The sequence below is a fragment of the Alexandromys fortis genome, unplaced genomic scaffold (assembly GCF_014885135.2).
Source record: "Alexandromys fortis isolate MF-2015 unplaced genomic scaffold, M_Fortis_MF-2015_v1.1 scaffold_6, whole genome shotgun sequence".
Classification (NCBI taxonomy): domain Eukaryota; kingdom Metazoa; phylum Chordata; class Mammalia; order Rodentia; family Cricetidae; genus Alexandromys; species Alexandromys fortis.
The window spans coordinates 11,886,312-11,898,909 of NW_026067902.1; the positions used below are offsets into that span (position 1 = coordinate 11,886,312).

At 53.1% G+C, this 12,598-nt stretch overlaps 1 protein-coding gene across 1 annotated transcript; it reads right to left on the reverse strand.

Moving 5' to 3' along the window:
- Positions 1 to 13: 13 nt before the first annotated feature.
- Gpat2 (glycerol-3-phosphate acyltransferase 2, mitochondrial) lies at positions 14 to 10,989 on the reverse strand. The gene is made up of 22 exons (XM_050134375.1): positions 10,627 to 10,989; positions 8,533 to 8,646; positions 8,154 to 8,267; positions 7,459 to 7,532; positions 6,988 to 7,092; positions 6,654 to 6,782; positions 4,971 to 5,070; positions 4,512 to 4,645; positions 4,168 to 4,267; positions 3,863 to 4,075; positions 3,430 to 3,552; positions 3,202 to 3,284; positions 2,886 to 3,004; positions 2,374 to 2,444; positions 2,042 to 2,300; positions 1,813 to 1,961; positions 1,574 to 1,651; positions 1,183 to 1,314; positions 965 to 1,085; positions 816 to 881; positions 539 to 594; positions 14 to 253 (listed from the first exon to the last, which is right to left on the reverse strand). Exons 2-22 carry the CDS (start codon positions 8,593 to 8,595, stop codon positions 137 to 139), a joined length of 2,406 nt encoding a protein of 801 aa, XP_049990332.1. The 5' UTR covers positions 8,596 to 8,646; positions 10,627 to 10,989; the 3' UTR covers positions 14 to 136.
- Between the last annotated feature and the right edge of the window lie 1,609 nt (positions 10,990 to 12,598).

The window sequence follows — 12,598 nt, forward strand, 5'->3', positions numbered from 1 at the left end:
CTTCAGGCTTAGGGAAGAAACTAACCTAGTGTCTTTATTTTATCACACCAACGATGAGTAAACACAACTTTTGTAAGTCCAGGTTAGCTGTGTCCTAAAGTTCTAGGCTGACAAGTCCCATCAGGTTCCACTGTTTCTAACTGCAGATGAATTGTCGGATAAATTGTTCTAGCTTGTCCTGGTTGTCCCGGCTGGCAAATGTAGGGGACAGGTGGAGCTGGGGTCCTGTAGGACTGGGCATCTGCTGTAGTACCTGAACCACAAGATGGACCGTAAGCACCCTTGCTGAAGGGACAGTGTCCCCAGAGCCAAGCCTTCCCCATCCCAACCCCCAAAAAACTCTGTAGTGATGCCTCAGCGCCTGAGTGTAAATACTACTTGATGTCCCTGGGACCCCACTGTAGTAGGGAAAAAGCAAACTATCCTCGCTAGCATTCACCATGGGGTGTGGGAACAAGATAGTTCTTTTGAGCAGTTCCAGCAGCCCGTGGGGCTTGGGGTGAGGTCAGAGACAGAATGGTGATAATGTCCCTCTTACCCCCAGGTCTTTGAATGTCCAGATAGCACTGATAGCAAGATTTGGGTCTGCACACTCTGGAAGAAAGAGAAAGACAATAAAAGCTCTGAGGGAAGCCAGGGAGCCACTGGGCAGGGCTTTCTTCCTCTTAAAGGAGAACCATCTAGGACTTGCATGTTAACTAAAGCTCTGTATGCTAGCTCCCTTCCCTGTGTCAGGCAGTTACTGTCCAGCAGGGGGCAGCAGTCACCAGCAAACTACCTCCTTTAGGAAGTCTGAGATGGGGCTTGGAACTCACCAAAGATCCCTTCTTCTTGGGCACAGTCCTGTAAAAACTGGAACAACTGCTCTGAGTAGCTCACCTCTGCAGGAGAATTAGACATAGAGCCCAGCTCTATGGAACTGAGCCTCACCTTGCTTGAACACTGCCAGGGGTATGGGCCTTACCTGAATCCGGCAGCTGCCCCAAGTGAAGGAAGGCGGCAGCCTGTGCGAAGGCCTTGAGTATTGGACTGAGCAGGCGGCAGAGGAAGAGGAAGAAGTCAGGGCAGCGAGACTGCTGGCTAAGCTGAAGAGAGCCAGACCAGAGTGGGAAGGTAGGCTCCCAGGTACCTTACCACCTCACCTCCACTGCCTCCCAGGGTATGTAGCATCTCCCAGCATACCCTGAAGCACCGGCCCCCTAGCTCCTCAAAGTCATCGCTTTCACTGTCAGTGAAGTCCCCACTCGGTTTCCACAGCAGCTTAGCACTCAGATGCTGCCTTCCCGTGTCACAGGCTGGCCGGGAGCCTGGAGTCTAGGAGTTGGGAAGAGTTATTGGTACCTGGTAAGGCTGGGCCGGAATCAGCTCTACAACCCTCAGACCTGGCCCTGGCCCAGCAGGCCCAAAAGGATACCCAGAGCTACTTGGGTCAAGTACCCAAGCTCACTAAGAAATGTGGAGGCAGGATGTGTGAAGAGAACCTTAGCTACACATGCAAAGCTAGTGGAAACAGGCTTGCACATGCTGGGCTAGATGAGCAGCCCAGGGCGCTGCACCTAGGGTGGGAGCATACCTCCTCAGCAACCAGGAGCCCACACTGGATGAGGCGGTCCAGCACTTCCTGACAGTAGCAGTAGGAAGACTGGCAAGGCTGTAGGAAGAGAAGCACCAAAGCCCTTCTGAGAACACCCCCCCCCCCGGGTGGGGCTAGCAGAATTCTGACCAGAGGTAGTTGGAGGACAGGATCACTACCACAGGAGGTCATAATGACAAGGCCCAGGGCCCTGATGAGCTACAGGAGAGGAATCTGACCTGGGGCAGAAGTAGGTCTTGGGGTAGCAGGTGCAGCAGCATTAGGATCTGGCGGTACAGTTCATTCTGACTCAGCAGCTCTATGCCCTGCAGCTCCCAAGGCCCCTCAGGTGGTACTCTGCCGGCCAGCAACCCCCGCACTGCACAGGCTGGCAGAGGAGGCTGCTTAAGGAGGGAGCCATTCCCCTCTCCTTGCACATCACCCCACCCTGTGAGCCCACCAACTCACCACCCACAGCTTCGCTCAGGAAGGTGGGCAGCAATTCCTTGCTCAGACGTGCCAGGTATGTGAGGCCTGGCCCAGGTCGTGGCACCACCACCAAGTCCCCCTGGTGGACACGCAGCAGAACCACTTGTGCCTTCAGCAGGCTCAGTGTATGTTGAGCCAGGCATCGCAGTTGCCCAGAGAAGCCCACGTCAAAGCCACGCAGCAGTGTCTCCTCTGTCAGCCAGGAAAACTCCCCCAGGAGCTGTGATAGGACCACACCCTGGAGGCAGAACAGACCTGAGCAGGGGCCAAGCCCTGCTCTTCCCCTGGGCCCCACCGTACAGTGCCCTTACCTTCTGGTGCTTCAACAGCAGCAGTGTTGCCATGATGGCTGTGCTCATCACTGCTGAACTGGCCACACTGGCTGGGGAGAGGGGGAAGGTGGGAATGTAGGGTGCTGTCAGGGGTCAGGACCCAACCATACAGTCCTATCTCCACCCCAGCAGGAGAGAGCAGGTTCCAGGAAGTAGTATAACCAGACCCACCCCAACAGTGTGCTACAGAGTGACATTTGAGAAAGCACTAACAGCCACATCATTAACAACTCTGCAGGCACGTGTTGCTACTCGACTCAGCTACAGCTAAGGACACTGGTTGAGGGGCATCTGAGATTGGGATGGACCTGGCATAGATCTTTGGCTCAGACATTGAGTTATCTGCTCCCCCCTCTCTGCATGCCCCACTCTTCTGGTATCCCAAGTGTGCCATGAAGGGGGTGGGGGTGCTCAGGTCCTAGTAACTGGTCCCGTATTATCTACATAAAGTACTGTTGAAACCTAAAGGTGCAGATCTGGGTTTCCCTTACCACTCAGGACATGCCTGCTCAGTCTTCTGACCAGGAGCTGGTCCTCTTCTTTGAGAGTCAAGAGGAGCCCAGTTGATGGGGTCCACTCCTGCTCCTTCTCAGTGTCTGGAACAACACTACTGCAATAGAGACAGATCAAAGAATGAAACCAGATTAAAGCTTTCAAAAGCTACAGCTGTTTTCCCCAAGTCCCCGTCCAGGCCTGTGTGCCATCCTCCACTTAAAGACTGTAGGGAAGGTGAGTGTCTGGTGCTGATGTTCTGGGATGAAGAGCCACCTGCCTCCCTTCCGAGACCCATACACCTGTGCTCCTTACCATTCACCTAACACAATGGGCTGCAGCAAGTGTTCCAGGGTCTGCCTGCTGTCCCAGCAGCTTCTAGCATTGATGGTGTATTCCTGCCCAGGATAAAGATGTGTGGTCTGCTCTTGCCCCCCAGGAAACCCACACACAAACCATCTAAGACAGAAAATACTATCCCTACAATGGCTTTGAAGGCCAAATCACAAAAGCTCTCCCAGCCTTTCCCAACTGGTTTCATACCTGGAGGGAAAAAGGCTGAGCAAGATGTACCCTGACACAGGCTCTCCGGTTGCAGCCCCAGCAGTTATACAGTTTCCGAAAGACAGCCAAGGCTCCTGTCCATAGCCCCAAGGGAGCCAAGTCCTGCAGGGAAGGAGAGGCTGCACATGTATTCTTGGACAAGTCTCAGGGCTGCTACCCATTCTGCCCTCCACACTGCTCACTGGTCTTCTCCAAACTGTTGCACCCATGACCTCCCTTGTGGGGTCTTTTCTAAGGTGGTGATGGCAAAGACCTTGGGAAATACTGCAGGGTTGTGACTGTCGTATCAGTTCCTTTACACACAGTTCACATTCCAATTTGACTTCAGCTCTAAGGAAGCCCAATCACAGAACATACTGTGCCACCCAGAAGTGGTGTCCACTTGGGGTCCCCAGGGACAAGAGGCTCTCACATGGTTCATGTCACATGGTGCATCTGGAATCAGGTCATAGGCAATGGCAACTGGTACCAGTGTGGCATCTGGAATGATGCCCTCCTGGACCACTTGGACCACCAGTCCTAGCCAGGCCTGGCCCAGGGCTGAAAGCCTGGGCCCTGGGCACCTAGGAGGCTCTTCAAGGAAGATGACAAGAGGCTGCCCACTGGCGAGCAGCTGCTCCACAGCCTAGAAGAGAGGAAGGTGAGCGTTGAGGCCAGATTAGAAGCAGACTCTTGTACCCTTGGCCCACCCCATACATAACCACAGGGAACACTCACTGCACGGACCACAGCCCTTGCAAGGATGCCATCTGAGCTGTCCAAGGACAGGTTGGCCTCTGGGGGCAGGAAAAGTCCCCCAAGTTTCTTCAGTAGGGCTCTGTGAGCACAGGACAGAGCCTAGTGAGAAGGAGCTTTGGAGGAGAGACTGGGCCCAGATGCTTCACAAGAGTCTTGCCTCTCCCAGCCTGTCTGACTAGGCACTTGAAGCAGTCATGGCCCAAGGACCCATAGCCAACCATCTTAAGTCTACAAGTTAGGCTGTCATATGGCTGAAAACACCCTAAGAAGGCGAATTAACTTCCACCCTCCTGCTCCAGCCTGGGACTTCCCTCCTGTCATACCTGAGAGCAGGGGAGCAGGTGCCGGGGTCCAAAGCCACACGGACCACACCCAGGCCCTGGGAGAACAGTACGAAAGGCAGCAGGAACCCATCCAAGAGAGACTTGTGTGTAGAAAGGAAAACAAGCGGCGAGCCCTGCTCCAGAGACAGCCAGAAGGAAATACCCACCATAAAAACACAGCCAAACCCCAGCACCTACAAGTCCCAGGGCAGCACGGAGGGGAGGGAGGGCTCCTCTACACATTTTCCAAAGGTAGAGTAGCCTTCCCATAACTCTTAAGGCAATGCATAACGGCTATTGAAACTGAGGGAAAGAAACTACAGGACACCCTATAGGAACAGGACTATGAGACATGGCAACAAAGTTGTCTTAAGAGCTGTGGGTTTTTCTAACAGCTGATAGTGTCTGGGTTTGCCTCTGCTCAGGCCATCCAAACCTATCCAGTATGGCCTGGCTTACCTCCTGGGCAGCCTTGTGGACCATCTTCATCTGTCCCTTGTGAAGCTGCACATTCAGGAAGAGGCGGTTCAGGAACCACAGCAGTGCCCAGCTGAACAACCTTGAAAGCAGTACCAGCTTGAGGTGCAGCAGGGTCACCTTCCACAAGGTTCAGCCCCACAGGACCCCCAGAAGGTTGCCCAGTACTACTCGAAGGCAAGCAACATTATTGCCCACACTGATCAGGAGAGGTCATGACCTGCTTAATAGTAGACAATGCTAAGTGGGCGCTGCTGCTGCAAAGGGTCCTGATGCCACAGCCTGCACCATGAGGCATTGGCTGCCAAGACCTCATGAAGCACTGGCTCACATCACAAAGGACTCAGACTCTTTCCAGACAGAACCCATCAGCTTACGTTTACCAACTACCAGGACAAGTGGGAGAGGGAGGCGGTGACAGAGGGCAGGACTCTGCATTTGCTCAGACGCCCAGTAGGGGGACCATGCTGCCACCAGAGGAGGAAGAGGAAAACTTGTGGGCAAGCAGCAAGCCCACATCTGACAGGAACATTAAATGGGGCGATTCTGGGACACAGCAACCATATGGGAATGCTGGGGAAGACCATACCCCTATAAAAGCTGCATCAGAGGCCACCTGACTACTTTAGGTGCACAGGGGAAGCAGGCAGCCTGCTAGAGTTGTGCTCTGGAGCTCCTACACACGGGCACTGTGAGGCTAAGAGCCTGAAAGCCTCAACAGAGTCAAGAACTGTTGCAATAGAGGATTGATCGAAATCACCAACAGCTGAGCCTGGCATACAAACCTAAGCCCCCTTCAGCTGCTTAACTGAACCCGTCCCCTGGCTTTAAACATAAACTGTATACTAAAGCTCTGAAAAATCTTACTTCTTTTCTTCTGAGCTCCCAGATCTACACAGACAACCAAGTCCTCAAGTCAGTTACTGGAATTCCCAATCCAAACATCCTTCCAGGGCCAGTTCCCTTCTGACCAAGCCTAGCCCTCTCTGTATACACCCCCAGGTACTAGGCCAGAAACAGGGATTTCCTGTGTTTTTCTTTTCCTACCACCACCTAATCTATTCATGAGTCTCATTATTGCTACCTTAACCTCAGTACTCTTCACAATGGGAGTAACAACTTTGCAGATATGCTGGTCTCTGCTCTCATCCCAGCTCATCATGCGGCCACTTCTCTCTTAAAACTTTCCTACTGGCTTTTCCTGCCCTTAGAGCCGCCTGAACTACTTAGATGGCTCTAATCTGGTTCCTTCTCCAGCTGCTCTCTGCTTCGCTCATCAGCTTCCAGCCATGTCACTACTGTTGCGAACCTGGCCCTCCCTGTTCAGGGCCCTGACTCCGGCTTCTCCCTCTGAAGAAACTGTTTCCTCTCTTACTCCTGTGCCCTCCATGACTGACTCTCTTCACTTCTGGCTCTAACTACAGCGCTCACCCTCCTCCTGGGTATTCTGGCCCTTGTTCCTTGGGGCAGCTGTACCAGTCCACCTCTTTAATCACCTGTATCTAAGTGTGCAGACCTGTACTGTGAACCTGGGCAGGTGCTTCAGTAGGCTACCATCCAGCTACTAAGGAAGAATATTTGGTGCTTTTCCAAGCCCAGCTCACATTCACTCCCCAAAGGGGCAGAGGCCTCAACCTAAGGACATATGCTTCTCACCACTGTTACCTGAGCAAGACGGGGCTGAGTGTGGCCTGAATGTGGCCCAGGATGCGCTGCACCTCTTTCATCACTAGGTCAGGTGCCTGGCCTTCTCCAGCCCCTCCTGGAACCCTTCCTGAGAGGAGGTTCTGCACCCTGTTGGGATTAGGGGAACAGTGTTGGGCTAGACATCAGTGGTCTCTCCGCTCACTTCCTCAGTGTATACCAGAGTCCAATGTGGGCCCAAGCAGAGATAGCATTCCAGAAACCTTGCCTCAGCCAGTCTTGGCCATCCTGATAGAGCCTTTGTCACCCTTTTTTAAGTATCTCACAAGTACCAGCCTCTGATCCTGCTCCTCACCCAGTGTTTTCCATGATCTTTTGAGAGGCATCAGAGCTGGTGGGAATGTGCTGCTCCAGGGACCACAGGAAATAGCAGAGCCTGCGAACCAGCCAGCCTCGAAACCTGGGGGAAGATGATTCAGAGAGGCCTCCCAAGGTCCAGAGAGTTCTATTCATCAGGAAGGGTTTGCACCTGTCTCATGCCCCAGGCCCAAGCTCCACCATGGAGCAAAATTAAAAGGAACAAGGAACCACTTGCCTATCTGGTCCCTATTTCCACCCACTTCCCCACTGAGGGGGCACAGTGGCTTGACACCCAGTGGGCAACCCATACATGCTCATGGGAGGAAGTTGAGGACAGTAAAGCTTGCCTCAGTTTGCTGTGGTTATGAAGGAGAGGACAGGGGCCCTTCTTTCCCCATTGCAGAAAGAAAATGATACCACAAAGGGCCCTTGCAACCCACCACCCTGCACCCCTAGCTCTGGCTACCTGGTGTTCTCTTCCTTCACCAGGATCACATTGCAGAAGCCCAGATCCATTATGCTTCTGTGGAAGAGGGACTCCTAGCCAAGAGGGAAGGGACAACATGTCCTGGGGGGCCTTTGCAAGCCAACGCTGTACCCCCGCCACATCTAGCCTCTTGCCTGATGGCCCTTTGAGTCGACCAGGAGGAAAGTACAGAGAACATCTCCCAGATGTCTGATCCAAGATCCCAAAGTTGGCTCAGAAAGAAAAAAGGCTTCATGCTTAAAGTGGAAACCACTGCCCCGTTTGGAGTTGCCCTCTTAGAGATAAGCACATTAAAATCCTCTCAGCAGGGGTTTTAACTCACCAGGAGCAGAGAATCTGTAACCTGAATCTCCATTAGTATGCTGAGTCTTGGCCGCAGCACATGATACAGACGTGCAAGAGATGCTGAGTGCTATGACAGTGTCCCCGACTGAACACAGCTAGTGCAGACCTAGGTATATTCCCACCTACCTCTCCTGAGGCTTCCTACGGATTCCCCCAGCCACATCCCCACAGACCCCTGTGTATTCATTCCTCTGAAGGGCAAAGGCATGGTGCAATTGAAAGATCAAGCTTGGAAAGACATGGAGGAGGCAGCTTCCCGGCATCCACCACACCCAGAACTAAGCTAGCCTAAGCTTTGCAAAGGAGGGCCCATTGGTCCCATCACTTACCCAGCTTTTCGGAGTACAGGTCTGGCAGCAGCGACCCATAAAGGGGCGATACTTCCCCAGGAATGGGGTGATGGCCTCCATCTTCATCCCAAAGCCCGAGGACCAAAAGCTGGTCTGGAAAAGGGCCACAGGAGAGGGAAGCGAACTCAGTGTCCTTTACAGAGGGGGACACATCAGGAGTAAAGGCCACAAGGGCATAAGGAGGAGGACGGCAAAGGGTGTGAGAACCCCAAAGCTGCAGGACCAAAGACTGGTCTAGGAAAGGGCCACAGGAGAAATGAGCGACCACAGGGTCACTGACAAAGGAAGGGGGGCACATCAGGAGAAGGTCAGAAGAGGGTAAACACGAGGACAAAGGGTGTGAGGATTCCCACACTACCTCCTGACCATTGTGGTTACTCCTCTGCTGGGTCTGGGGACTGGATTTCAACATGGTATCCATGAAGTCTGTAAGATCTGTGAACTAAGCACTCTCTCTCCACATGAACCTGACCTAGAAAAGGGGAAAGGGAGGAACTGCATGGAATCTGAGCCATATCCAGGAGTTTCTAAAGTGACTCACAGTCTACCCCCAGAACAGACAACTGCCAGGAACTGGAGCCTCAGTCCCCAACGCAAGTGGTACCTCCAGGAAGTTAGCTAACTAGAAAAGCCAGGGGTTCCCTCAGGCCGACATGAGAGGAAGTAGTTATCTTCCATCCACACGTCCAGATGTCTCCTGACACCAACTAAAGACTCTCCGTGCAGAAGCAAAAGCCTGGTTGGACTGGGTTACACCAGCAAGAAGGGGCCACAAGGAACAGGCCACGCTCCACGACCCCACCGAGTCCTGCTCAGCTGCTCTCCTCCGGAAGCCCAGATCCATTATCCATCTATGGGAGAGGGATTCCTGCCCAAGGAGGACCCCTACCCTGGCCTCCCGCAGTGTCCGTGCTGAGCCAAATTGGTCTAATTATTCACCATCTTTTTCCATTCAACCACACCAGCTGCTAGCCAGCCTGAGAATGCCTTGCCTCCTTGTTCCTGAGACCACAGAGTCTGCTGGGTCTTTTTCTGCGAGTTCCAGGGCCCAAGGCTGCCAGAAAAGCGGCCTCGTGAAGGCCTGCAGGGGTCCCATTTTACTTCCTCTGTATCACCTGAAAGTTATCTTGAAAGCAAGAGCCACAAAAGATTCATGTGTAGACCTAGCAATTCAGGGGCATGGAGAGGACCCAGAGATCCAGAAGCCTGTGACTTAGCTCCCAGCAATTCCTGGGTGCTCCTTCTCCCCTGATGCTATTTAGCACCAGGAAGCCAAGTGGTAAACGGATCCTGATTCATGTACACACAGGCTCTGGCGAGCTCACTTCAAATACATTCCCTGTTTTGAAAAATGTTCTCCCAGCCCCACTCGGACCCTAAGCACGGGGGTGGGGGTGGGGGGCAAGGCTGCGATGTCAGGGGTCCTGCCTTGTTTGCAAGGAAGATGTCTGATACCCCTCAGCCTCAGAGCATGCTTCACCTCAAATTCTGACCCCAATGCTGGCCCTGAAAGAACAGCAAAACACCAGGCAAGGAGCACTTCTTGTGAGCCAATTAAGTCAACGATGTAGCTCACACAAACCAGGTCAGTTTGGGGACACGTCTCACTTTTGTTAAGGCAGTGTCTTGCTATGTTCGCTCAGGCTGGCTTTGAATGCTCCGACCCCCTCCTCAGTTTCTCAAGCACCGGGATACAGACGTGTCTGGCAGCCAGCTTCCCTAAGGGAGGACCGCAGGCAGTCTGCGTAGATGGAACACACCTCCCCAAGGGCCAGCTACCGTTCCCATATCTCTTCCCACTGGCTGTATGATGTGCTAAAATGTTATGAATTAAGGCTAACATTTAAAAGCAGAGAGCTTGTTACATAAAGGGCGGGGGTTCCAGCTGCAGCTGTAAAAATAACCTTGCAAATACCCCACCGGGCCTCAGCTGGGGGGGAGACCCGAAACTACTGTTCCTTTCGCTCCGTGAGTTCTCTTATCCGCCCTACACAGGTGAAACTTGTTGCCTAGCTCTGTGTCGCTCCTGACCAAAGGCTAAACTGCAAACCCGCCCCCACAATGTCGAACGTTCCCGTCCTACTAAGCATCACAGAACCTGACTTTAAAGGTGGAGCTCCAGCAAATACCCCTACGGAGCCTGCAAGGAAGCCCCTCGCCAAACCCAAGATGGAAGTAAAGGCCTTGTCTCAGCGGCAGCACCGGAAGTCCATCCCTGCCGCTGTCCTCTGGGAGTCGGAGCCGGAAGCCAAGCAAAGGGCAAAGTGGGTCTCTCCGGGCCAGCAGCTAGGCCTCGTGCCTTTGAGGGTTGGTCTGTGTGCCAGGCCCGGCAACAAGACCACCCACCAGCCCGAGTTCCCCACACGAGGATATTAGTCCCTGCCTGCCCGAAAGCCCTGCACAGCCCAGCCTGGCTTGACCCAACCCAGCACACAGGTCCCACAAAGCTCACCTCACACCCTCAGCCAACTCCCGCCAAAACAGCCGCCGGACTGGGCCAGCCAGCTAAGCCGGAAGACTGCGCCCGCCCGGCGCATGCGCCTCAGAAGCTGCCTCGCCGGCCAATCGGGACGCGCTGTGGGCACGAAGCCCCATCCCCTCCACGCAAGGCACGCACAGCTTGCCGCGCAGCACGTACCACGTGATCCTGTTGTGTTTAAGAGTAGGTGGGGCGAGACCTTTCTGACTGTGCTTAGGATCCTCTTGCCCTCCCAGTCTGGAAGCGTAGGATGCAGAGGACCCAAGGGCTAGAGGGGGAGTCTTTAGAAAATTGGGAGGGGCGAGGTGGCACACACCTCTCATCCAGTGCCCAGAAAGCGGAGGCAGGTGGATCTTTGCGTGTTCAAAGCTAGCCCTGTTTCAAATATATATATAACATTTATAACTATATATATTATAATATATATTAACTATGTGCGTGTTAGGCCAGAAGAGAGCATTGTGCCCTCTGGAGCCAGAGTTACAGACTGCAGTGGCCCCTAATGGATGCTGGGAACCAAAGGCCAGACCCATAATAAAGGCAAGAACCAACTCCCCCAAGCTGACGTCCACATACACACACAAAATAAATGCATGTAATTTTTTGAAAGAGGAACTTGAGCTGAGCACCAACACTTACCGCCCTGCTTCCTGACTGGCTGTGATGTGGTCAGCTGCCTCAAGCGCCTGCTGCCACGTCTTCTCAGCCACGACGGCCAGTACCCCTCAGACTGAGCCAAAACAAACACTTCTTTCCTTAAATTGCTTTCTGTCAGGTGTTTGGATGCAGCAACAGGCAAAGTATATCATGACTACAGCCCATGAGCACTGTCTTCATCATGTGGTCGTTTGGGTAATTCCCTGCTTTTGTGTCAGCTCTGAGCACTCAAGGGACAAAGCCATTGCTTGGGCCTGGCCTGTATGAGGTAGACCCCTTCTTACATTCCAGAACCTTCAATATGGTCTTGTTAAACACTGGCAATCCACAGCTGAGAATTGAGGTTTCAGCGGTTTGGGTGTCTGCCACCCTGGCTACTTTTTCCTGATCATGCTTAGTTCTGTAGAGTCTGGGGCAGGAAAGGTGTGTGTGTGTGTGTGTGTGTGTGTGTGTGTGTGTGTGTGTGTGTGTGTGTGTGTGTGTGTGTGTGTGTGTGTATGTGCGCACGCGCTTTTTATGTGTGTTATGTACGTGTGTGTATGTGTTCTGTGCATGTCCGTGTGGCTGCATATGTGGGTGCAAGTGTAGATGTGTATTCGTGTGTGTGGAGGCTAACAGTACACCTCGTGTGTTGTTCCTCTAGAGAGGGCTACCTTGTATTTTGAGATAGGATCTTTAGCCTGGAGCTTACCAAGTTGGCCAGGATGCCTGGCCAGTGAGCCCAAAGGCTCCACCTATCTCTGCTTTCCTTCACTGAGATTATGAGCTCATGTCACCATGCCCAGCGTTTCTACATGGGTCACAGCCAGAGGAGTCAGCACAAGGAGAGGCACTCAGAGTGAAGAGTTCTGGGTGGGAAAGAGGGGCAAGACAAAAGGGACATTCCTTGTCTGCTCCGCTCAGGAGAGACAGTCCTAGGGACTCTCAGGACCCTCCCCTTAGCAAGGTAGGTGACCTTGGGGTCCAGAGACATAGCCTCTAATGTTTCCTTCCAGGCCCTTCTCCTGACCCCCAGTCCTTTCCCAGAAAGCAGCAAGCTTGCAGGGTGGGTGAATTTGATTACTTGGGTCTTAGAGGTTCTTTTTGGTTTGGTTTTTGTCCTTAGTAACACCCAGGATCAAAGCAGTGTGTTTTAAACACAATAACTCTGGGGAGGGCCCTCATGGGGCCCTGGGGCATTACAAGAGACCACTTGCTCAGAAGCAAATATCTATAATCAGTTGTTGCTTTCACCCCACAATGGGCACATGAGCAGTAGTGGCAGAACAGCCTACTCCCTCCATAAGGA

Coding starts and splice junctions, on each gene's coding strand:
- Gpat2 (XM_050134375.1), bottom strand. CDS start 8,595: ATGGATACCATGTTGAAATCCAGTCCCCAGACCCAGCAGAGGAGTAAC. Junction 3,005..3,201: donor CCCATTGTGTTAGGTGAATG/GTAAGGAGCACA, acceptor TCTCTATTGCAG/TAGTGTTGTTCCAGACACTG. Junction 2,301..2,373: donor TGCTGTTGAAGCACCAGAAG/GTAAGGGCACTG, acceptor TTCTGCCTCCAG/GGTGTGGTCCTATCACAGCT.